Raw genomic sequence first — 26,881 nt, forward strand, 5'->3', positions numbered from 1 at the left:
TCGTATTCGCTGAGATAAATAAAAACTCATATAACGTTTACCTATTAGGCTATTACTTGTGACACGCCTGTCTGATCTGATGCCTAGAGCATTAAACTTAATTTCGCAACTATAAGTTTTGTAAAAATATAACGAAGGAAGCAACGCTACAATAAGACGCCCCAGTGCTACCACACATGCGTAACGTCATTTCCGTTGCCTTACTACCCACTTGTAAACAAGTTTATGCCGTTTTATAAGAGAATTAAATGGCCTAGAATTTGTGGCGCCATGTTGGTTAAACTTCACTTTTTAAACCATCAAGCATTGGTAATCCTTATTCGCAACGTTTTAATCAGTCTTTTTTAATAAAAAGCCTGTTTATTATTTGCACTGCTCAGAAAACATGATTTCTTTGTTCATTAGACAGAAAAGAGAAAAATAAAACGTTTTGCAGCGATGTGATACCAGTTCTGCGCAACTTTGTAACACAACGTTGATTTACATGAGAACAAATAGACTACCAAGAACACGCACTACGGCCACGAAATATACGTTTTGTGTAATAATACGTTATTGAACCATAGGCACAATACAACGTGTTGCAGGAGTACGTTTCCCAGTATGAATATACTATATTTTGTTGTACAGCTCTCGAGCTCCCTTTATCGGTTGTATGAAAGCTGCTTTTTAAAACTAGAAATTTTCCGGCGAAAATATTAAAATGCTTCTCCTCTCTCTAACGTGCTGACTTGCTAGGCCACATTGGTCAATACCACTCTCAATTAGGAACCTCTAAATCATTTCGATTTTACAACAGATCTACCTTAGTATACTGGAAGAAAAAGAACTAATATATCAGCAGTGATTAATCTGTGTTACAGCCTTTAGTCGATTATGAACGGCTAACAATTAAGGAAGTCCATAACGTAGACTGCCGGGTTATAGCAATCGCCGTTAAATGTCTTTGCAAAAAAACATACGCACAGAATGATAGCTCTACCAAGCCTCGGGACTAAATTTTGTTACTGATTTAAAAAGAAAACCTTTGTAACTGGTTCGTTTATTCAGTAAGAACAGCCTTCGCTCACAAATGACACAACATTATGACGAACAATATACAAGCAATTATATTAACGCTGAGCTATGTACAAGTCATCCTAGGTATTGAATTAATGCAAAAGAGAACACAACGTAACCCACAGGGCACGCTTAATGAATTCGGAATTCGAGTATAAAATATAGCAGCTTTACAATTTAGCAGGCTTGCCCTTTGTGATGTGGCAGTGCAAAGCCGAGTTTTGGAAAGGATTTTTGGCAGTAACTTATCCGAATAATCTTTGGTATATAGCCTGAGAGAGACATGAGGTATAAAGACATTGAAACGCTATGATCAAAATTATGTTGCGATTTCCCAATTCCGTGTTTCAAACTATAAGCGAAACTTCCAAAAACGGATGAATTTTAAGGGAATGTTCTTTTTGTATAACAGTACGGTTTGATTCTTTCACTCTTTTTGGGCAGGGATACCAAGTATGTATCGTACAATGGAAAGGACAGAAAACTAAGTCACAAAAAAACGAAGTTCCATTTCAACAGTAACAATTTCATGACATCTTATAACCAGCTTGGCTTGTTTGATACACCGTCACGTTGTAAAGAGATTCCATGGCTTTCATTGAGAAGCGGCAGGTTGGAAAATCATACCAGCGTTTTTGAAATACATTCTAGCATCTGGAGAAAATAAAACAGATTTAGCTACTGTATTTTAAACAGTAAAAACCCTATATGCTGCAGTGAATATATGGTTTTAATTCTGTCCGTGTGATTTTCTGTCTTCGAGTGGCAGGGCAACGGTATTTGTTATAATACAGGTGGTGTTCAATTTTACACAGCACCTCATGCCCGTTTACGAGCTCTAAAACAAATGCTGTTTTTATCCTACGTGTAAGACTGATAATTTGGACAACCTATTAGTGATCCATGGGTTGAAGCAAATTGCTGCTTGTAGCCTAAATGTCTCGATAAAGGATATACACGCTCTCAATGACATGTAGGCTAAAGTGAGTTCTATAATATTACCGTGCTATACCTCGTTGGATATAAACTACACATTAAAGATCATAATAGCAAAAAAAAGGTGTATAAAATTATACCGTCATGCAAAGATAAATTATTGTCCTTCACTCAACAGGAAATACGTGCTAAGGAGTGTAGCTTAAGTTATACAAACTAACTCCATTCGTATATATTAAAAATTAGAACAAAAAAGTAACGAAGCTTCAAGTTTACCATGCAGTGCTGCGTGGTCTGAATGCTCCTGTCTACCAGGGACTCCAAGTTCTATAGAAAGATCGGCAGCTCTATGCTCTGAAAACGAAGAATGTATTTTTTAGAACTTTTGTTTGTATATATATATATATATATATATATATGTGTGTGTATAGGCTTGTGGAGAACGAGATTTTGTGAAGGTATATGGTTGCAATAAGCCTACTTTATAAATACGCTTGATATCTAATTCTGGTTGGTAAGATGGCTACCATTAGCACGTAAATTTCCGGGTCGTGGTTTTAACAATCAGTGAAAATATTCTATGTGTATCTCCAAGTGGGGGAATAAAAGAGAAAGAATACATAGACTATCTTTCTCAAACCTATTTTATTTATGGGGTACATTGGACTGCTAAGTATGGAGTTTACAAGACATGGGCGTGGCTTAGGCGTTTCAATTTATATGTAATCTGTGTCAGGTAAACAGCCGCCCTGCCCTAAGGCTAATATTCGGCATTCCACAAATTAAAGCTGATATAGGCATATCCAACTAAGGGTAACCATATATGCGGTTGTATATATGGCTTAGTGGCTTTAAAACCTTTGTTTGGTTTACAGTTTCCAGCAATACTAACAGTCTATGATCGTAAAGTGGAAAGATAGGAATGTTTATGTCACCTGGTACGAGCCCACGATGGGAAAAATCGGGACTTCTCGCCGTTTCACTGCTGTTGTTGTTGTTCACGTTTGTAGTGACGACGCTAGTTGGCGATAGAGAGGGGGAGCGCTGGTGGTTGCCTATAAAACGGACAAAATAAGTAAAGATGATGTTTTTATTGAGACCATAAGTCATGGTAGAGAAAACTGTAATTAAAATATTTAAACAATGATATTAATTTTATAAATTAAAATAAAAGTATTTAATTTTTGACAAAAAAACAGTTGGAAAAGTTGAATTTATTTTGTGACTAAACCAAACGTTAAAAATGCGGAGCAAAATTAAACAACTTGCCTGTTGCTTGTTGCACTGCTGCGGCAATCCTTGCTGAAAATACAGCTTCAAATGTTGTTGGGGTGGGGTAAGATGGGGTACTTCCCCCCGAAGCTGGTGGGGGGCTGTCGGCTGGGAGTTCCCCCCCACTATTTGGGGGTGACGCGGCTTGGGGTGACGAAATAGAAAGATCATTTTCTGGAGAAAAAAAATTGGTTAAAAATAATAAATATTGCATAAGATATAGTTTCTGCTTAAAAAACTTTCAGTTGTAATCAATAAGCGCCATAAAGTTACCACTATCGAGCAACTATATACAACACCTTGCGACACTTGGTTAGAATAAAGAAGTGACTTAATGCACGCTTGGTTATTGTGCTTTGCGACGCCTTCCTGTTATTCTCTTGCAAATTGAATAACCGATAATCAAAGGAGAAATAACAATTAACTTTTTCAAACTTTTAAACTGTCCTGAATTTACAATGAATAAAACTTGCATTTTCAATGGGGAACTATATAAATACATTTTATCAATTGTATGTATACAATACTTAAGGTACAGTTTATACAACAATGAGAAACAAATGGCATACCGTTGTTGTTGACGTCATTTCCGTAAGTTTGCTGCATCGAAAGAAGTTTAGATTGAAGAACTTTGTTCATTTTCTTCTCATTGTTTAACCGTCGCAGGGCATCGGCTGTAAAAAACAGAATGACAATCTGAAGTGTCGGCGAGGCATTTCTAAGAAAGTCTGACAATTAATCAAACGAAAAGAGAAATTTACAGAGATTTAACTTAAAGCATTAGGAACAAATCCAGTTACACCATTTATGAATCTTGCACAAAAGACTATTGTGAAATTGGTAAGATCAACTGACCAATTATAATAAAAAAAGTTGGTTGTGTAAAATAAACAGTTTTTCATTTATCGGAAATTTCGTAACCAAGGACGAAAGTAAAAAAAGTGGTAACCCTCTTTTTGAAGTTCGTCATAGATGGTAGGTATATGTGTTAAATATTGTTTCACTGTTCAAAACGGCGTAATGCTATGGTAAACGGTCCACTATCAGTTACCGACATTATTTTGTGGCAAAAACAAGTGGCTGGTCTTCCACGAATCGGCGCGGCGACTTTCTCCGGCGAGATTATACGAATGACAAGGAGTTTAGCGGCGCTGAAGATGGCTCGCGGGGAAATGCGACGCGTATATTTGCACACAAACAAAACTTGGGGGAATTGTGCATTTGAATAGCTTTAAGCTGGACAACAATCTTGTGCTGTGTTATTTTGGAAATCTCTAGTCACGTTTGGTAATTTGTTACCCGATGTGGTCACTGGTGGCGAATAAGTTGCTTTATCGCGCTTAAAGTGCTGAAACCGCGATGCCGGAAAAAATCGCGGGTCAAGAGTTAATCGCGCGGCTCTAGCGATGTCGGTATTATACGTAAACAATGCGGGTCTGTGACGTTACGATCGGTTAACGTTTCCGCGTGGCCTAAACAAGTCAGATCGCTCGAAGGTAAAATATTTTCATTTCGAAATCTCGACGACAAAGATACTTGCGACTTAACATCACGTCATGGTGCCCATTATGACAGAGCTGGGCGCCGAATGCAACGTGATGCAATGCGCGTGTATAAGTCAACACCCTTATCCGTCTAGAGCATTTGTTTGGGCAACAAAGCTAAGATAAATATGACAAGTAAAGACGACGTCAGAGCGCGAAATGCGGAAACTAATTAATTCCGCCACTGGTTTGGAGAAATTGTTTGATTTCTATCTCTGCCAATGCGATTTTCGAACAAATTCCTAAAACTTGATCAAAACACCGAGCTATGCTAATCCGATTTCCCCGGAATTGGTACGCAGTTGAATATATAAGATGTGTGCGCCCAGCGTGGCATAATATTTACAATAGCTTGTATTTTTGGATTGCGGTTGTTTAGATAAGGTAGCGAAAAGATGTTTTCGCTATGGCTCACATCAGAACGATGGATTTCGGGCCAATTTCACCGCAAAAGCTCGCATTATGACGTCTGCGCGTTTGAATTATGAGGTGACAAATACTATTGGTTTTGGGCGTGCCTGAAGATTGAGAGTCAAAGGAAAAACGGATAGGTCGTTCGCATTCATTTTACGAAATTTCAACAAAACGACGTTGACGAATTAGTCACAGTCATTCGATTTTCGGCTGAAACTGCAGAACTCTAAGCAGTTTGGGTCAAAAAATACCCCAAATGCGGTCGAGCGAAAAGCAAATATTTACTGCTGTACACTCAAGACAGATGAAAGCATTATTTGTGTTGTCTTATTTCTGTGGCGACACACTGCAAGGGCTTTGTTCGCTAACAAGATCATTCTATTATAGGTAATAATCTCCATACCTTTCAATCTCTCCGATTCGTCTAACTTTTTCTCCGCGTCTTCCCTAGAATCCCTCTCACGATTCAATTTCATTTTCAGTTCGGCTAAAAACGAAAAATAAATAAAAAACTTTAAAAAAAAGTTTAAAAAAAATAGCTGTTAAAAATAGTTACTAATTTTTCTGGGAATTTTTATTGATTGGTCAAAACCGATAAACAATTAATGTTTTTCTGGACATTATTTAAATGCTTGGGTTCAGTTTTATGTTGGGTTATTACAATAATTATAAAAGGCAATATAACCTGGAAATTTATGACCTGTAAGATTATGCTTGCATGCATTTAAACATTAGGAACCGTTTATGTCATTTGTTTTGTAACATGGCGAATATTTGAAACCGATTTATGAGTACTTGTGCCAGTTTTTACATGTGTAACTAGTCCACTTTGAAAAGTTTAGTCTTTGTTTATTTTGCCCAAGTACTCACCTATCTCTATTGATGAATGTTTTTCTTGTAAGCTTGCATTATCTGCCGCTACTTTGAGGAGACCTTGGATGTTGCGGAGCAAGTTCTGCATGGAAGAGATCTTCCCTCCCTCGTGGGAAGCATCCGAGGAGAAAGGAGCATCTGATCTTTTCCCAGATTCTCGAAAAACTTCGTTGAACGGATGCTTTAAATCCGACTTGTCATCTGAGGTAAATTACGTCGATAAAATCTTGTAGTTTACATTTTCGAATCTGATTGAATTTTTAAGTATGTTTGTATATTTTATAAATACATTTAGTTTAGGTTTTAATATTTGTGTAAACAATTACAGTGCATTCTCTCAAGTTGATTTTGAATGTGCTGTGGCTTATCGTGGGCTAATTCTGGCCTAAACGTTCGAGTAAACAAAATGACCGATTCAGGAATGTTTATGGTCTCGCCTGACGTATCCCATAATTGTAGAATCGCATCAGTAAAAGTAATGGCATATTTGCTGACCCGGGCGATATTTGATGCCGTAATAAGGCTAAACATTCAAAGTATTTAAAACAAATTGGGGCTTTGATCTTGAGTTCCGCAAATCTACCGCAAGATGTTTGCATTGCTCGCTTGTTGTTTAAAACAAAAGTTACGAGCTATGGGTGAGAAAAAACAACTCCGAAACCCGATCGTTTTGAAGGTCTCTCGTAATCGAAAAGGTAAACAATCGCTACCTGTGACGTCACAAGCGTTTGCGGTCGCGTGTGCACTCGCGCGTGAACCGACACGTGACACAATTATTTACGCCACGTGATTAGCGCGAGGCAGTAACCTTACGTCATGGTAATTGGGCGGCAGTGAAGACCTGGGACGGGGCCTAAGTAATCCGTGTTGTTCAGGGTTTGAGCTTCAAAGCACCTTTTACTGCAAGTAATCCGGCGCGGAATGAAGATTGAAGCGAAATTCATTTCAAACAAAAATCCCTTCAATTGATTTGCCCTTTGAGGTTGCACGGATGCGTTTCTTATCGTTCAAGGGAGTCGAAAAATTTTCAGGAGCGTTTTGTTGTTGGACATGTATGTTATTGTACCATAATATCGGCTTTTCACTGGTCGTGACTCGTTAAAGACAATTGAAGTAGCGGAATCACGTGGGAGGCGACTTCCGTAGCGACAATGGCGATGCTAATCACAAAAAAAACTTAATATCACATGAAAAACTGATCATCTAAAAACAATATATGAAAATATATCTATCGTAAGAAAAAATACGGAAAAACAAAACTCGTATGGAAAATATGACCATCCGAGTAGGTGACGAAATACGCGACAACAAAGTACCTTCATGCAACCGAACGTGAGGTGAGTGCGATTGAAAATCGACGACGTGTGATCAATTGTAGCGCGAGAAACAATCAAACAAGCAGGGGAACTTTAAGCTGCGATGACGAGTAATTGTTGCATGAGTCGTTCTTAATGAATAACTATAGCAAGACAAATGGTTTGAGTTTCGTATGGACTAAGAAGGAAGGAAACTGCGAATGGGAAATTCCGTTCACGTTTTAAATGCATTGTTTTGGTTTTCGGTGTGGCTCTATATGTGCGCATATGTTTGTATGGGGAAAGATGAGATCAGATAAATTGAGAGTGAGCGTTTTCCCGGTGTGAAACAAAAGCTGGATAATAAAAGAGCTGCAGCTATGACTCCGTTCGTGAAAATTGAAGAAAATATGGAAAACGTTTAAAACCTTTCCTGTACGTTCTCATATGACATATACTCAGCGCTACTTTATGCTGACATAAGGATTATGTAGGACGTGCATTGCCTATTATAGATGCTGCTATGTTCGTTGGTTAAGAGGCGGTAAGCGAAGACAGAGACGGTTTAATTAAATACCCCGCAATCAAAAACACACTGTTCCAACTCCCAGTAAAACCACTCTGAGATAAAACACTGGATCGTCACTCGTCGGGCGCATTCCGGGAATTCATACCATTGTTACGTCATAAACAGATAAAAATTCAAAGGCAGGCCCGGAGTTAATAATGAAAATCGCTTAGTGCCGTCATCGGCTAGTGCAGTACCCTATATATAACGTGCTTTATACTCCTGCCCAACAGGGCGGGTTCTAGGGTTTTAACACTGCACAGGCGCCCATTAAAACTCTCTCGGCAGCTGCTGATTTTACGGCCAATCTTGCCCGCTGACGAAATCGTAACAGACATACCATGAGAATCTTTCTGTGAGTCGCGGTTGTCGAAAGATCCACAATTCCCACTGTTGTCTCCGGTCTGTGTCTCATGGACCGAACCAACGCTGCTGGATGGGGAAGTACGACCATCGCTACCAATGCCATTGCTGACTGCATTCTGGTAGCTCCTAAAGAAGTATTGTTAGATAGGAAAACTACGACTAAGCATCTTATCTACCTTGGTGTGTGCATTTCCTCGTCAGAATCTTTTTCGTGTTGCATTCCTTGAGAGTTCGCCTGTGTTATACAGTAATGTGACTTTTATAAGTTGAAATTTGTTCCGGCTTTAGAATAAAGTGAGTCCAATACATACCCTGCTCCCGGATTGGGCAAGGTTTGAGTGTAAAGCGCTCCCTCCAGCGGCGATTTGTGCAGCAGCTGCTGCAGCGGCGGCAGATGACATCGCACCTCCTGCTGCATGTGACTGTGCGAGCTGTAAATTAAAATAAAGTTACTTAAACCCACATAATAGGGTGGAGAAAGATGGGACACCTTTAGCACAAAATATCTAAATACCCTGTTCTTTTGAACAATTAACAATGCTCTATGGGAATCATGAGAATACAGTTTTATAATTCCTTGAATGTTTTTTCTTTACCACCAAATGGGTCGAGAAAATAGAACAAAAAGGTGCCCCATCTTTCCCATCCTACTATATATAGTACTGTGGTTTAAGATGTGATGCCGTTAGCACTTAAATATAAAACACGTTTTTTAAACAATTAACAACGCCTTTTTAGATTTAACTAATTCTGTAAAAATTCTTTATTTACTACAGAATAGGACGAGAAAGAGGATAAAAACATGTCCCACCTTACCCCAACTTAGTATTCACATTCCATACCTGATTTATATGATTGAGCATTGCCATTGACGTGGGGGGAATTCCCGACGAAAACAAAGACGGGTGCGACATCATAATAAAAGGGGCGAGTGCTGGGTTTATCTGCTGATGTTCTAAACCATTGTGGAGTCCGGATGCAGCAGCCTGCTGGTACTGGTGGCGTATTGCCTGGCAAAGAAACAAAACTGATGAAAATGTGTATATACGGTGTACATGTGCAATTATATGCATTTATAGTGGAGTGGGGGGGGGGAGATGGGACACCTTTAGCTTGTAATATCCAATTTTCTGATCATTAAAATAGAATGGAAAAGTGTCCTATCTTCCCCACCCTACCATATGTGTAGTAGAGTGCTGGGGCAGAATGGAAACTGTTATCATATTATATGCTATATTGGATAATCGTGTAATAATTTTCGTTTATTCTTAATGGGATAATAAAAGAGAAAAAATACCATTTTGCAACAACGATTTTATAAGCTTTCTTTGCATTTCTTGTACTGCAATGCAACATTACTTATATACATAATGCATGTATGCATGGAGAGCGATGGGGTTATAGACTCGAATACAGGTGAAAGGGGAAATGATTTATGTATTAGTTTGACTGATATGAGAACATTCTTGGGCCTGAGTTCAAGCTAGATTCGGTTTTGTTTCGAAAGCACTAATCCCTTAATGCCGTAAGCCTTTTACCTGTAGATAGGCGAGGTTCGCTGTCGGGTTGTGCAAGTCTGACGTCATTGGATTGTTTACGCTTGAGTGATCTTTGTCGTCATCTTTGCCAGGGCTGCCGCTCGCTAAAAAAAGTGAAAAAGGGAAGCTATATTTAGAATTCGAGTTGCCTATTCATTATGTCCCTTTGAAATTGAAAATATCTCTGATTGCGAACGTGCCGAGCTTTTTGAGCCAGATGAGGCGGAAATGAATAAACTCTTTGCTGAGCTACGCTTCGTTGCGTGTGAACGCGAAGCGTAGATGTATGAATAAACATTAAATAAACGTCATTTCGATTGAAATCTCCCGTAAAAGTTAAACTTGCCCGGCGCGCAGTGCGGGGTGTTTTGAATTGGTGTTCGCCAAGTCAAAACATAATAAACCGTATATTCGTATTATTTCGAATAGTTTTAAGCACGAAACAGGTGGCCGTGTTTTAATAAAGCCACGCGACGAATGTAACAATGGTTTATTGTGACGTCGGTGCACAATTTTGTTTAGGATTATGACGTAATCCTTGGGCGATTTAGAAAAGTTTGGAGAGCATTATTCGATGGTTTAATGCAAAGTACTCTTGTCCTGATCGGTTATCCGGGCAGTTGGTTAAGCCAAAAATTGCCATTCTCAAAGAGGTTGTATTTTTAACTCTACCGCCGACCAAAAAGTCCGTTTTAGCGTAACCACCAGAGTTCAATTTTGCTTCCAACATCACTCGAGATTTTTTTAGATTTTAAACGAAAAATGGTTGAATAAAAATCTTATCTTATGTAAGGATGGACATTTCGTATTAAAACTTGTTCGCCTTTACAAAAATGGAGATTGCGGGTCATTGAGATTTCTACGAAAATATCGGGAGCGTCCTGGCCGCGTTCTTTCGAGAAATCGTAATTAAATCGTTTTCCAAGCACGATTAAATTAAACTAGCGATCGAATCAAGACAATACTTATCGTGGTAAGTCATTGTTTCGAGTCGGTGGGGTCACTACGGTCCGCGAGCGGTTGTGACCTCACTATGCGCTCTGTCGGATCACAAACAAAAGCAAGCTTGATGCATTACTTTAGTTCGGCTGGGAACGCACAATCTCTAGTTGAGTTACCATCCAGAAAATCGAAATTTAATGCAACCGCTGAACAATGCGACAACGGTACGTGCAAATGCGGTTCGCGGTAAAAAAACGCAGTCGGTTCCCGCGTTGGAAACAAACCGAAGCCGTTACCGATGTAACGCGTCGTCTATCACATAGTTGCACAGTAATGGATTAGCGGCAATAAGGAAACGGGCCGGTGAACGACTATTTGCCGACACCGTTTATCATTTTCTACTCGCAAATAAGTTTACCGGGAGAAAATTTATCGTTGAACAAATAACGCAGCTGAATTAACGGCGCACCGTTAGAGTGGGAAACCTATCTTGCGGCTTAGATGCAGTTTGATACAATGTTATCGATCTTTCTACATATTTACCCAACCACTTTAAGATGATAAAAACTACGCCCGCGGATTGGTCGCGAAAACTCGTCACACGGTAAGTACAGATTGTTACCCTCATCTGTGACGTCATAAGTTGGATTATACTCAAAATCAGACGTAAAAAACTGAAAAGGTTTTGTTAAAAAACGAATATGTTTTTACATTAAAAAGTTCTGAGAATCGAGTTGTGACTACTGTTTATTGAAAGTATATGTCCACCATTTTGGCCAACTTTCGTGGAAGAATTCGTACCCACAAACGATAGAATATAATATACCGAAAACTCGTGTTGTATATTAGGATTTTATAACATTTTTATTTTTCCAATTGAAGTTCCTAAAAATTTCAGAAAACCAATGCAGATTCGTAACTCCAAAAGTGCTGTATGTCCCGGTATCGGCTTACGAGGTCTAGCTGTTATTTCTGATTCAGATGGCGAAAACTGACTCGTAAACATTTAATATTCGTTCGCTTTAGTTCCGCTCGAATCGCCCGCGATTATTAGACAATAAAACCTGAAAGAAACGCAACGGGGCCTTGAATCAATCACTGACGATCAAACAAGTCGTAAAAACATGGCGAACACCAGATGTACATGCTCACCACTATATACGTGACTCACTAAAAACTGTAAGATCTTTTACGATTATGGCGCAAATTTCAGACCAGTTGGAATAGGCTAATATTTTGCCAACTTATAAGTTATTACTTTTTTTCTACACGGGTAAGGCTCTGTAGCGTGATACGCAATGAGACCTGAGATTTAGGCTAGAGTTGGTGTATTACTCCTTTTAGGTTAGTTACAATGGCCTTAAACAATTGGTATATGTTGTTACACTTACTTCTTCGTTCGTGAGGTTGATCAAGACCGTGGTCAAGCCTCATACGTTTATGAAGCATCGATATATCGCCCTGGTTCATCAGTGACTGCAAAATAAGTATTATGACGTCACTGTAGATTGTAACGCAGCGTGAAATGTATATAGTAGGTTGGGGTAAGATGGTTCATGTTTTTATTCTCTCCTATTGTCCCATTTGGTGGTACACAAAGAAAATTTAAATAATTATACAACCGTTAACTGACGACTCTAAAAGATAGTTGTTAATTGTTAAAACACGATCAGGAAATATGGGATATTATGTGCTTACGATGTCCAAACTTACACAACAGTACAATATATATAGAATGACTAAAAGTGCTTACGTTTGCAACTGCGGTATTCACTCGCATGTTCGCGTGGTGAGACATAAGATCTGTGGTCGGTGGGAGCATGGGGTAGCGCTTTGGGGGACGCCCCGGGCGGCTGCGAAAATAAAATCCGATTATTATTCTGCCATGCTTCGCAGTCGGGTGATCTTTTGAAAATGTCCGATTTTGCGCTTGATCGCAGAAGGCGCTAATGCATTCGGGGTTGAGGCGTGCGCAGATGTTGTTAGGAAAGTACAAAGTGCTCATTTGCTGCTGAAATCGATGATTACAAGTTGGCGAGTCGCTCGCCCATGGAAATCCATACATTTCCAAGTTGAAGAATCACAATGGCAGCCGTGATGTCATAATGTACATTGATGATGACACTTTCCCCTGTGGGGAGCGCACACTTGGCAGGCGTCACGTGACGTTTCCGCATGACTGGTCGAGCAGGTTCACCCCCCAAGGGAGCCGAAGTGTCAGCTTTTGAAAATCGCGCCCCGTGTTCTCGGGCGCTGGCGTTGTGACGTCACAATGACAGCGATCCGGCTAAATTAAATTATATTCCGCATACAGCGCGAAATGTTAGAGGCCGGTTAATAATTAATGTGAGCATCGGTTCGTTGTTTATCTTCGCATATACAAAGTGAAGCTACTACACTGATCGCTTGTTCTTGTCCGTCAGTCGTGTTACCAGCTTCGTGGCTCGTGACGTGGCGTACCGTCCCTTAACTGGTATTGACAACTCTACACCGGCGTCGGGTATAGAACGGCAGCGGGGTATCATGTGATCTCCACAGAAATCACATCTGTGACGTCACAATTCGTTGAAATCGGAATCTGAATGATTTATAGTTTCCGTGTTTGTGGTGTCAATAGTCGTTGGCAAAAAACAGATGGCGAAAACGTGTGAAAATAAGCGACGGCAATCGAAGTTATTTGTTTTAAATCTGAGCGGGTAGCGGCGCTGGACGGGCGAATTACTATGCGACAGCGTAATTTATTTTACAATTTCCCAAATATTAAACCGCCGTTGGTACCGCATTAAAAATTCATGCTAATTTATAAGCTGGGTCTGGATTAGTGTGAGCGATATTAGGGCCGGCATTTAAAGGGATCACAGCTCCTGCATTTAGCGGCATCAACGAATGCGCGTCATTTGTCATTTTGCGGATTTTCCAGGAGCCGCGTCATAGGTGTCTAGAATTGATTGCTTCGAGTAACATAAGCGGTGCGCATCCTGAAGTGGGGATACTCTCAAATAATGCCGTATTGTGACGTCACAAGACCACGTGCACAGGATCGCAGGCTTCCTTGATTGTCTCCTCATACGTCACACGCGGTGACAAACGAACGGAATAGGAATTGGTTTCTTTACCAATTAGAACCCGATCTGTGTCTCCTATGTCGCGGAAATGCGCATTTTAATCAAGTTTCCATCCTCGTGAAATGATAAGGCTGACTTTGGCCACGTGGTGCCGACCGAAGCCGGGGCGAAGGGTTTTCACGTGATCGTACCCTGTTGAGGGACCGTCGTGTACTGAAGCGGAGTGTAGCCGCGACATGCATGTGCACTTAGCTCTAGGAGAGGAATCACATTAATTAGGCACCGGGTAATCGCAGCGACCGCTGGATGTTCTTCTTCTCTCTATCATTTGAATATGACGAACGACAGGGCAGACGTATTCGAGCCTCGCCTAATCTAATAAGCAATTCCGATCCGGCGTAGTTTTAAATTGAATTCTGCTGTTTCGGAGCCGATCCGGCAGCTCGCCTTCGCTGGGTATTAATTTAAAAGTTGGCCAAACCGAGTGAAACTGAAATGGTTTCAAAAATAGCTCGCGCCGTGCGAAAATCTGTGCCGAAGCACTCGGCGTAAGGTTCTTCGCGGTCGGATTATTTGAGACGCGCCGGAAAACGCCAATTTCCACTGACGAGGAACAATAGCCTGTCAATCATTTCGTCACAATACACCTTGTTGTGGAATAAGGGTAAAGCGAAATTGATTGGCAGGGAACCGGACGCTTTCTCGTAAAACGCTAGCCCGGACGAAAACTTGAAAAAAAAGTTGTGAAGCATTCTTTCGCGTAATTAGTTCCAACTACAAATCCAGACGTAACCAAGTGTAAAATATAGCCCCGACTGCGGCCGTGAAGTTACTAATAACTATACTTGCTCAGCGACGTTACTAAGCCAGAATTAGCCAGGCTAACTGCGCAAGCCTTTTTATCGAATTCTGAACCTGGCTGGAATTTTGAAGAGATTTGGATGTTTTTTTAAAGCCGTGTAACTTGTTTCTCTTTCTCTGCGCGCACGAACGGGTGTCTGCGGAGCGCTGTCAACGAAACCTAGCTTGTAACGAGATTAAACGAACCGACCGCGCATTGGAACGCGTGAGATTTTTACAGGTACAGCGTGCGCTTTTAGGGTCCAAGAAAAGACTGTGGCTTTAGCAACATCGGTTTACAAGCAGTATAAGCTTGGCTTCTACATGCACAAGCGTAGACTAATCGCGCCTTCCGCAACCACGGCTCGCATTTCATTGATTGTTGCCCAACAATAGATGCTTGTGACACAATAAAGTAAAAGTGAGACGAACAATGAACCGGAAATTGGTTTCAGCATCTGGTGTTGCAGGCTGGGTTGGCTGTGCATGCTCACGTGATCAAAAGCACAGTCAGAAGGCGTCGGGATGGGTTATTGTGACGTCACTGACGAAAATTGTGACTTGGGAGAAAAATACGCTAATCCAGAGAATCTAGCGGGCCGCAAATATGTTTATTACTTTGCAAAGGCCAAGATAACGAAATGATCACCCCCCAGCTGTAGGATCGGCACGTAATTGCAAAAGCTATTACGACGAATATATTTCAGACACGCATCGGGCCATTATGCGCAATAACGTTGCGGCCGAAGCGAAATAAACAATGCAATTTCCTATTTGCGAATTTAAAGGTAATGAGCTGTCATTACCACGATCCGAACGATCGAGGCGTTGCAAATTTTATGCGCTGCCATATGAAAAACATTGTAAGTTCAATGGCATGACATAGGCTTCTGTCATTCATATGAGTGTGTATTGCCAAAACTCCATTTACTGCGTGCAGGAAAACGGTCCTTTTTGCTGTCCAATGTTTACTAATGGCACCAACTCTATAGGGAAACATTACACAACGACAGAAACATAACATCAGGATATTATTACTTCTCAAAAAGTCGTGATCAAGATTAAAGCGCTCGGCTGCCGAAACCGGAACCTGCAGGCGATAATATGTTACAAATAGTCTTCTGTGTGATGTCACATAGCTCTGTCTTAAATTCCGAGTCTGAGGTTTGCTATCTGACATCACAATTCACCTTGTGACCTCACAAACATGCCGTTTCCGATAAAAGATTCATTCAGTTTTCTACGCAAACAGCTAGCAGGGATTAAGCCCACTGTAATCGTAAAAACGATTCGCAATGTCTCACGCATTTAGAAAATAAACACAACTCTTCGACGAAGTGTTATGAGAAATGCAGAGAGGGAAACCATACTAATAGAGCATGGAATTTAAATATTGTCTTCGCAAAATCGTAAACAAATTTGGAAATGCGAAGTTTCGACGGTGTTGGTGGATATTATACCGTGAACAATGGCGCATATTTTAAGCCTGCACGACTGTGCTGAAATATGAAAATCAATCGTTATAGGGTAATTTGCACTTTGTGTGGCTTGGTATTAGTAATAAAACGACGACTTGACAAAAATTGGCTTGACCTGTCATTTAAATACGACTTATACTGCGCGTGGTGTGATTGGACGGCTATCAAAAACACGTCTATTACAACTGCTCTGATTGGTCGGTTTAAAAATCTAACTTGCCTGCCCTGGTTGTGATGTCACAGATTATGTCTGTTCGAGGTAGTGACTAAGTTCGCGACACATCGAGTCAGAAAACAACTTTGGCATGAAAATTGTTAAATCGTTATAATTGTTCTGTTGACTCGAATTTAGTTATAACTGTGACATGAGACGATAAAAAATCTACATATGACATCATATACGAAAATGTTTCGCGCATTCCGCCTTTGCTTTTATTCTTGTTGTTTTTCAGCGCGCGCGTGAGTCGACGCATGCGCTCAAAATAAAAAGCTCGCAGTCGAAATGTCAACTGTTCGGCAGTTATACGTAATTACTGCCGAATGCTTTCAGTTTTGGTAAATGCGTTTTATTTTTGAGCCAAACTAAACAGTGGCTAGATGTAAAATTAACAAGAATTTAATTACGCGGTTTTCGCGTACGTTCGATGGTCAGCGCTGCCAATTATCATGCACTGCGACGTCACAGTGGGCCAAATTTACGCATGAGTGACCGCTCGGGATAAAAGACGCCGTAATCTCATTTGCACAAAAACTTGTTTGTTTCTGGAATTAGAGATAACAGACCTGTTTTGTTACGTCATAATTGCTCCGTTTTAGCTGGAACCGGTTCTTGGCGGATCCCAAACGTCAAGGGTGCCGCTGATTGGCTCGCGGGGTAACGATATGTCATCGTGGCGTAAACATACGCGAGACAAACGCGTGAGGTGCAATTAATTAATTTAGGGTTAAATGATTAAGTCAATTCGTAAAACGCTGCATGAAATATTGATAAGAAGATGTCTCTCGGCTGATAGGCTATCGCGAGAACGAGGGTACTGCATGAACGTTTACAGATAGCTGATTTGCTGCTTATGCTTGACGAGAACTATATACACGTATACAAGAGAACTGGCTGCGATAAATACGATGCCATAAAATTTAATATGGCTGACGTCAGCTCGATGGAACGCTATGAATAAACTCATTTATGTGGTCGTGCTTGTGTTTGGCTAGACACGACTTGCGCCCTATGATTTGAGTAGGTTTACTGTAACATATCACTAACCTTGCAGTAGTGCAGTCCTGGTACAGGATTTCAAAGTCCTTTCGTGTTATAAGCTTACATCTGTTAACACCCGGCTGAATTGCGCCGAGCCCGCGCAGAATTCGGACCTGCAAAATTGGGACATCGTATATTAAGTTGACACGAAACAGCAGCCAGTGACGACAGAATATTTCTTGGTCGTTTTTTGCCGCGAATTAGTGGCAATCTTATCAGCTTAGGGGATTCACCTGTTCAACGTTGCACACGACCGGGGCGATGCTTAATCTTTTCAGTTTGGTGTAGACGGTATGCAGGCCGCCAACAAGATGTTTCAAAAAGAGATCAAACGCCTGTTGGGGGAAAAGCAATCGTGTAGATCTGACCCATGTGTCGCGTGGAAATGATAAATATGTTCGTTTTTAATTAATTCTCTATTAGGAAGCTTCGCTGGGGAGAAGGGCTTATCTTCAGTGTTGTGTTATTTGTACTGATTCGATATTAAGATAACATCATTGAAAAACAGCGATTTTGACGCTTCGTTGCGCCTAAAGTGACGTCATAATCGCTACAGCGACAGGAACAATAGGTATTCGACAGTCGAACAAGCGCATCTTTTTAATTAAGATAGAAAACATTGAGACACGACACACGCGGGGAAAATTGCTCAATCGAATCAAGATGCAATTAAGGGACAACAATAGATCCGACCAGTGTCGAATTAAAAACAAAAGGCGTGCATTTTACGCGTGAAAAGTCATGAAGATTTACACTTGTTAAAATTACCCCCAACTCCCCTTGCTAATACTTATCAGAAAACATGAGTGCATATTGAAAATTGATGAGTGAGCCTAAATACCTGGGGGAGGCAGATGTATTCGTCGCAACCTAGAGAAAAACTGGCTACTTTTGAACCTCGGAGTTCGACCATTCTACATTCGTTGTTGGATGGGGTGTTTTCAACTGGCGGAGGGGTGCTGTATGCTGGCCTGTCCATCTGTGAAAACAAACAGTTAAAAATTAAGTATAAATTAAATTTTATGTAAAAATTGAAGTATAATTCAAATTTTATGTAAAACTACGACGATGTATGGTTTAAAATTGGCTAAGGAACCAAATCCAATGGAAAACATGTTTCATTAAGTTTTAATCTGACATATTTACACATTCGACCCACAAAAACTGCAAGCCGGTATGGGTTAGGAAAACTAAATTATAGGTAAACATACGGAATGATTTTATTTAGGGATAAAAATGTTAATTTTCAAGCTTAACCGTTTGGCATTTTCGTATTACTATTTATGTAAGGTGTAAAAAACAATTTCTTCTTATACGTCGCAAAATTGTTTAAGTTATTGGATCCTAAAATCATGTAAATAATAATAGCGTGGACTCTAACTAATAAAACGACACAAATGTGTAAAAAAATCCAAAATATATTGTTTTAAACGTATCTGGTTAATCTGTATGCTAATAAAACAACTCTACTTTTATATGTATTATTATCAATGGTTCATAGAGGTAACGAATTTTCAGAGAAAGCCTCTCGATGTGTAATTTGATGCTGTTATGAAACACTAAGGCTAAATTGACCAAGTGAGCAGGTCTTATGTAATGCTTGTTTTGCAACAATGCTAAATTGCCTATGTGTGATTAAACGTTTGGTTTGTGCAAATTAATTAATTAGCCCGATTTCCCGTAGCAGAGTTACAATGTTCATGCATCATCGGTGATGTAAAAGTCGTTTATTTCCCATAAGGTACTTAGAACTACCCGGATTTGGTCCCAGGGCAGGACTGAAACTACAGCTGACTTATGCCCATATTGTATAGATGTGTTTGTCGGTCGATGGGCCGGATTGCACCTAACGAATATGTCGTATTGTGATGAATAGTGAACCGTTTCCCATTATAAGTGCGAACTTTTGTTAATAACTCAGCGCGGCGCAAAGGGAAATGGCAATTATTGTGCGTGGTTGCCGAGACTTTATTTCCTCCTGCAACTGCCTAACTGTCATCAACTATTAAGCAAGGCAATTCTCATTGAAATTCCACAGCAGTGTTACCGGGTACATTTTACGCAGTGTTGCATAGAAAGGTAATTTTTTCGTGCAATCTGCTATCATGAAATTATATATATAGGTATTTATAACCGAACGTGGTGGCATTTATGGGCTACTGGTTTTCTTGGATCGTGCGAAATAGGAGCTGCGGCAGGATAGGCGGTAATGCTTTAATGCAAAGAATTCACCACTGTTGAGTAGGCGATGCATCCGCTGTAGTTCAGAGATCTCGGCGCTTATTTCCTGCCCAGTATTCGTAGCGCCCCGACATCCCACACACAACTGCTATATTATGTTTCCAATCTATCAGGATGCTAGGCGTGACAGCGATTATTGCGAGCAGATCATTTGAGAATGCAACAAAAAAGACGGAAATTGCGGCAAATCCGCGCGGAAATGTCGTTATCAATTCCGTATATCCCGAAAAGATGAGATCCCGAAATGTCCATTCACAAAATTCTGCCATCCCGTTTGACCTCGTAGTAGAGTTCGAGTCCGCGCGAAATATATTGTTTATGATGTCATAATGACCGAACAACTTCCTCGTCGAGTTGTGGCGAGATTGGACGCGGCGTGGGAACGAATTTTCAAACCTTTCCTTTAATTATCACATTCGCTAAGCCCAGGAAACGCATATGGAGCGGCTGGTGTTGCAGCAAAGCAGTTAGCCGACAGTTAATTACGTTAGCTTGATACCCCGTACAGCCACGGCAGGTTTACCGAGGAATAAATCTGGGGGGTCATCGAATGGTAGCGCAACTTTGTAGATCATTAACCTATCGGTCGTATTTGCGTAGAAAATCATAAAACTACGACTCATACAAACGAGTGATGGTAATTTATATCATCTTTATGGTCCGCCTATAAATTCTAATATAACATTTACTCGTTTAATTTCCTTTTGGCAAATGTTGTTTGCTGTAAAGCTATTGGGCTCGTAAAACCGAATGCCCACGCGGGTTGTCCAAGCGCTGGTATGTTCACAACGCTTCGTGCAGCGTGGCGGCGAAATTCAAAATGGCGCTCATTGCTTGCTCGCGGCATCGGCTAATCACGAAATTAAGGCGGCGCCATTTTCTATCGATTAATTGCATTACATGGCCGTGATTACTGATTGTGTTGCGTAGTCTACGGCTCGCGGCCCGCCCCTAAAACCTGATGGCATACCAAAACAAGGACTAAACGCCCCAACAAATTGGGTCTAAATAGACCTACCCCAAACACGTGTTTATAGACATCGTGGCCGGAACGGTTAATAATTAATTGGCAAGTAAACAAAGACTAGTAGCGATTATTGTAGCCTAATGTTTCAATTAGAGCGTGCTTCTTTAAGCTATTGTGACGCAACGAAAAGCTTTATCATCACAATTTGCGCACGCTATCATGAGGTATGTGGGTAAGACAAATATGAGTAAGATTACAAAAGAGTCGCTAAACAAATTTTTCAAATGTCTTGACTTTTTATCTAAGAGAGTGTATCCAGTGTAGGTTCGAGCTACTTATTAATTTCTTGCCGTTTCCGCTTTACTGCGACGGAATTAGCAATGTCGTCATACCTTGTTTTTTGAAAGCCTTGTATAGCATTCGGAAAGATTTTGGCGAACGATCTAAAACTAGTCTCGAATTACCGACGGCTTTGTCGGCAAAAACACTTCTGACGCTGCTTACAAATGGAGCTACCTTCGTACAAGAGAACGGTAATTGACGGTGCCACTAATGTGATACTCTTAAGCGGCGCGCGCATTTAAAACTTGCCTGATTACCGAGGTACGAAGTAAGCTTTATTTCATGGCACTCGAATTTTCCGAGGATTACTTTTTAAAAGATAAAAAGGATTCTGCTCCGCGATTGAGAGCGAATAACAATGGGAGAAACGCCCCCTGAAGTGCTGCCATCATTGCTGCTTAAAATAGCGGAACTAGTTATTTGCACATTTTTGTCATAAGACGGACCGCAGCTCTTGACATCGAACGACACGAAGTGCTCCCGCGGGAGTTCGGTGATCATCTTCCGGCCAAATAGCTTCGATCTTTCGGGCTCGGAATTATTGGTTAAGCATGCTTAGACTTACCTTGTATGGATGTAGCTGCGGTGCCGCCATCGTAACACTGTCCCATTTCCCATGCATTGTTAAACCGTGTGGCATCATAGGCATTCAATAACAGTTCGTATTCTACCTATATATCAACTGTAAATCTGCACGAAATGAAATTCAAATAATAATCAACCGCAACAAGATCAAACAAAATCGGTCAACCGTTCGAGTTTTGACCGCTCAAGTAATTAGTGCGTTTCGGATTAGACTAAAATTGCTCTAAAATAACTCCGGACACGATTCGGGCGACCGACGTAGCAATAAACTTAGTGACTGTTTTCTTGGTACCTATAGGCTACTAACTTCCTTAGTCGTTGTTCCACGTAGCCAGTCATTCCGCAAATAAAACAGATGCTAATTCCAGGAGGCCGCGTTTGAGCAGGAAGGTAAAAATACTCAGTGAGAGAGATTCTCTCTCGGTCTGTGCTGCGTCTCAACCGATTAAGAAGTTATTGGGCATCCGATTCGAGTCTGTCTGTTGAAAACAGCCTGCCCTCAGCAGCTTAGCACTCTACCCATAGTGGCGTATGGCTTAATCAGTTTCGGCACTTTCAAGGAAATCATCAAAACTTTTGCAAGTCGTCGAATAACTTCCATTTTTTAAGGCACGACTTTAATTCCCCGATGCTGCCTGTGTCGCTATCGAATACGAACGGCTGTTTCCCGTGCGGGGAACCCTTACAACTATCACAAAACAACTGCTTGAAAACTGACTGAACACGCAAAGCAGCACTACAACTTCTAGATTAAGTTTATGCAAATCGCGCAGTTCTAGCCGCTGTCTTTCTCTCCGTTTTGTGACGTCACAGAGTGATACTTCTCTCGCCAACAATCGACCGTCCACATGTCCATTGTTTACGCACGCCGCGTTGAACCAAGGCGGCTCTTCGGTCGCGACCATCAAGTACATGCTCATAGCAGTTTGTTTATGCAGAGTAACCAGCACATTAACTCGGCGGGGGCGGATTTAAGTCTCGAAGCGCGTAATAATTACGATTGCAATGCACGGCGACGTATTAAACCACGCTGTGTTTACTTTCAACTGCTGTTGCAATGACTTGCGGGTAGGGCCTAGTGTAAACAGCAATATTTAATACCAAGATATTTACAAGTTAAAGTGCGCGGCTGCTGCACAATTACTGCGCTGTACAACTCATGACATCCAAATGTTTACGCGAGCCCTACCAGCACCCGCTAATACAGAGCCGCTAAGTGATGGTGCATCGTGCATTTAGTTTACATTGCGAAGGCTTACACAACAAGCAGGCCCTATCTATGTAACTGGAGCTCGCCGTCTGGCGCGGAATGTTTTCGAAATGTGCCTCAGTATCTGGCTAAGCCGCCGCTGAAGTTTTGGGTATCAGCGCTAATGTACGTTAAGCGGATCCGAGAAGGTTCGGTTTGTGTAACGTTTAAAATAAATGGCGTGTATTTGCCGACATGTGCTGTACGATCAAGATGGAGATAAAACGCAGTTAAATGTTCTGTCATTCGAGCATAATTTGTCTCCTGAATTATTCATTCAAACGGTTAAACTTGAAAGGAGCATTTGTGGACAAAACATCCCGTAATGAACTCATTATGAAGATATTGCCACCTTTAATATGGGAGTCAAAATGGCTTGCATTTTTGTTGCTATTTTTGCACCAGATTTCAATCCGATGGTATTCTTTAGCGTTATGTATTTTTAAAATAAAAATTTTAAAGAGCGGCTGAAACTGTGCTATCAAAACTTATAATTTTCCGCGGTCGGTTAGGACTTAGAGAGAAAACACTCGGCTGGCTGCGGAAATAGAAACAAAAATCTCTTGCTTACCGATTAACAAAACAGATACATACACACAGAACAACATCTAATATCGGTGCCAGTTACATAAGGGGCATAACATATTTCGAATCGCATGTACCTGTTGTGTATAGATGCGAATCTCGGCCCAAATTCATTTTCTCGGTCGGTCCCTTTCTCCTGCGGCGCTTGCGGTCGTGTGTTATGGAATGTCGAAGTCGAAATATAAAGATCATTCTACGTTAGCGCTCGTAGCGAGCGGACACCAAAGGGCATGGATAAAGGTCCAAGCTTTGCGCAAGTTGTGCACCAAAAGGGTGGAGGTTATTTGAAGAGACCCACCTGCCTTAGCTTCAAAACTAAGGATCAATGCAAAAGAGAAGATGTTATCAAAATCATAGAAAAAGAAAAATTTTCAGTTAAAAATTTGATCGGAATCACGGAAAGAAAAGGAAACCTAATAGATGTCACATGCACTACGAGAAAAGCTGTATTGGATTTGTACGAATTACTGATCAAAGTAGATGCACTATACTCGGTGAGACTTTATGAGTCAGATAAAGTGAACGTGGCGGTAGGATGGGTGCCAATACCTTTCCCTAATGAGGTCATTAAATCCGAATTCCAGAACAGATGCGGAGAAGTTAAGCATATTCAACATAGAAAGGACAGAAATGGCTTACTAACAGGAATGCGAATTCTCACACTGGATAGGGCCGATATTGAAAAAAACCCAATCCCAAGCTATATTACCATTAACAACTACGAGTTCTACTGCACGTATAACGGGCAACAGATAACGTGTAAGTATTGCACAAAATCTGGACACAAGCAACAAAACTGCCCTAAAAGGAAACAAGACTATCCAAAGCTTATCAATAAAAGAAACGAGAAAAACCAAGAAGACGCCGAATGCCCCGAAACCGATAAGAGTGGTAGCAAATTGTCCGCCGCAGGAGGAGAAATAAAGGAGAGAAGCAAGCAGAATGGAGAACAACTCGACCACAGCACCACTGCCGCTTCCGGCGAAAGTAACAACCTAAAACCAATACTACCTGATAAAAATCAAAACATCGAAATGGAACCAATGCCTAAAGTTTCAAGGAAACGCCAGGAAAGAAGTCCAACCGAAATTAACCTCCACCAAGCAAAGTCGATAAGCCTCAGCGAACTTAAAATACCAGTTTCATGTCCAAAATGTGAGGAAGAGAGCTATGTAACAGACCAAAACACCAACTTCTTCTGCTGGAAATGTTCATCGGAATTTAGAATTGCGACAGCGTGCTGCAACGATAACGATAAATTTCTTGTCCCGAACAAGGAGGTAACAACCAACTGCTCCACCTGCCACCTACCAATGAGAAAAATGCCCTGCTGCCACACATTTCAACCGGAGTTTCAGACCGATGAAGGAACATTCGAATGCATACAGTGCAAAAGGTACTCAATGACTTGTATATGTAAAACAGTAAATTCTATCCCAAAACGAACCATGACATCTAACTGTACTAATAATGCCTGCAATGCTACACTAGTCCACTGTAGCTGTGGGAAAAAAACGTGTCAAAATCTAGAACCGGACAAACCGTATCAGTGCGAATGTGGTTTCGAGTACGAATACGATATTTATATAGGGGTAGAACGTTCTTAATGCCTCTTAGTTTAATCACATACAATGTTGCAGGGTTGCAAAACCCTCGGAAACGACGCAGTATTTTTTATTTTCTACGCCAAAAAAAGTTTGATATTATTTGCCTGCAAGAGACGCACACAACAGCATCATGTCTCAGGCAATGGGAATTAGAATGGGGTGGAGAAATCTTAGCCTCACATGGCTCAACTAAAAGCAAAGGAGTCGCGGTTTTGTTTTCAAAAAAACTGTCTTACTCAAAACAAGACGTATGTGTCGATAACTTCGGACGATATATAATCATGAATCTCGAAATAACTGACCAGCGGTTAACGCTATGTAATGTCTATGGACCAAACCAAGACAGCCCTCAGTTTTACGGCAACCTATTTACGCTATTAACAAAAAGACAAGCGGAAAGCGGGATAGAAAACTGTATTATATCCGGTGACTTTAACTGTGTCCTTAATGATAAATTAGACAAAACCGGCGGGAGAGAAAAACACGGGAACCGGCGCGCAAAAACTACCATATTACAGGCAATGAATGACCTCGAGCTATACGACGTGTTCCGCATCAAACATCCAAACTCTAAGCAATACACCCGCATGCAAAAACGCCCGCACACGGCGAGTCGGCTTGACTTTGTTCTCGCCACAAGCGAAATATTACAAAAGACCACTCAAATCCAAATTGTTCCAAGCACGCAGTCGGACCATTGTATCGTCAAACTTGTACTCAACCTTGATAAAATACCCAGGGGCAGAGGCTACTGGAAAATGAATACGTCCTTGCTAGAAGATGCAAAATTCGTCGAAAACACTAAAAAATGGATCGCGGAATTTCTGATAAACAACGACAATGGTGCCGTATCCCCCCAAGTTCTCTGGGAAGCACTAAAATGTAATATACGGGGCTATATTATCAAATACGCCTCCGAAAATAACAAAAAAATAAAAGCTAGACAGACAAACCTAGAAAATAAACTCGCGGATCTTCAAAACCTACCCCAACCTCACGATGAGTGCACGATGGGTAAAATTGTACAAACTCAAGAACAATACGACGATATTATCGAAAGCTACAGTAAGAGCGCAATAGTCCGAAGCAGGGTTCGATGGGCAGAATATGGGGGTAAAAATAACGCCTATTTTCTTAATCTAGAAAAACGTAGGATGGAGAAAAAGGCCATTAATAGACTAAATTCAAATGCCAATATAGAAACGGACCAGCAGGCTATTTTACGGCTCCTAAAAGAATATTTTGAAACCTTGTATAGCTCAAGTAATAACCCGGGCCGCACGAGCAAAAGTAAAATAAAAGAGTATACAAACAGCTTAATGTGTCCAAGACTCGACGCGGAAAAAGCAAACGAATGTGAGGGTAAACTGACCGTCGGCAAATGCTACGAAGCGCTAAAGACTATGCAAAACAACAAATCTCCCGGATTAGACGGTTTTCCGGCCGAATTTTACAAAGTATTCTGGAATGAAATAAATTCCACATTAGTCAACGCATTTAACCATGCATTTGAAAAAGGTGCTTTCTCTGGTCAAATGAATTGGGGGGTCGTAACTCTAATTCCTAAACCTGAAAAAGACCTTTTGTACCCAGAAAACTACCGGCCAATTACATTATTAAACGCTGACTATAAAATAGCCGCAAAAGCAATTAACAACCGTATAAAAAACGTACTCACTACAATTATAGCCCCTGAACAGACGGGGTTTATAAAAGGAAGATACATAGGAGACAACATTAGAACTCTTTTTAACGTCTGGGATCACACCACTGATCAAGGCTTGCATGGAGCCCTCTTGTTTTTAGACATACGTAAAGCCTTTGACTCAGTAAATTGGGACTTTGTTAACGCAGCAT

General features: G+C 40.9%; 2 protein-coding genes across 3 annotated transcripts; one reads left to right on the top strand and one right to left on the bottom strand.

Annotated features, from left to right (window-relative positions):
- Nucleotides 1–1,025: 1,025 nt before the first annotated feature.
- Nucleotides 1,026–21,720, bottom strand: LOC149725196 (dachshund homolog 1-like). Of its 2 annotated transcripts, none has more exons than XM_089892803.1 (18): nt 21,564–21,720; nt 18,290–18,427; nt 17,682–17,783; nt 17,455–17,561; nt 12,561–12,660; nt 12,199–12,283; nt 9,866–9,969; nt 9,170–9,337; nt 8,639–8,758; nt 8,504–8,562; nt 8,302–8,453; nt 6,096–6,299; nt 5,629–5,712; nt 3,837–3,941; nt 3,265–3,441; nt 2,931–3,050; nt 2,272–2,349; nt 1,026–1,713 (listed from the first exon to the last, which is right to left on the bottom strand). In XM_089892803.1, the coding sequence occupies exons 1-18, from the start codon at nt 21,645–21,647 to the stop codon at nt 1,655–1,657; spliced, it is 2,046 nt and encodes a 681-aa protein (XP_089748929.1). In that variant the 5' UTR covers nt 21,648–21,720; the 3' UTR covers nt 1,026–1,654. The 2 variants fall into 2 exon arrangements, with proteins under 2 accessions (XP_089748929.1, XP_089748930.1); XM_089892804.1 differs by lacking the exon at nt 21,564–21,720 and adding an exon at nt 21,049–21,207.
- Nucleotides 21,721–21,861: 141 nt separating this feature from the next.
- LOC149725197 (uncharacterized) lies at nt 21,862–25,457 on the top strand. The gene has a single exon (XM_089892824.1). The coding sequence runs from the start codon at nt 23,648–23,650 to the stop codon at nt 25,022–25,024; it is 1,377 nt and encodes a 458-aa protein (XP_089748950.1). The 5' UTR covers nt 21,862–23,647; the 3' UTR covers nt 25,025–25,457.
- Nucleotides 25,458–26,881: the final 1,424 nt, after the last annotated feature.

This window comes from Ciona robusta, chromosome 14 (genome assembly GCF_009617815.1).
Source record: "Ciona robusta chromosome 14, ASM961781v2".
Taxonomy (NCBI): Eukaryota; Metazoa; Chordata; class Ascidiacea; order Phlebobranchia; family Cionidae; genus Ciona; species Ciona robusta.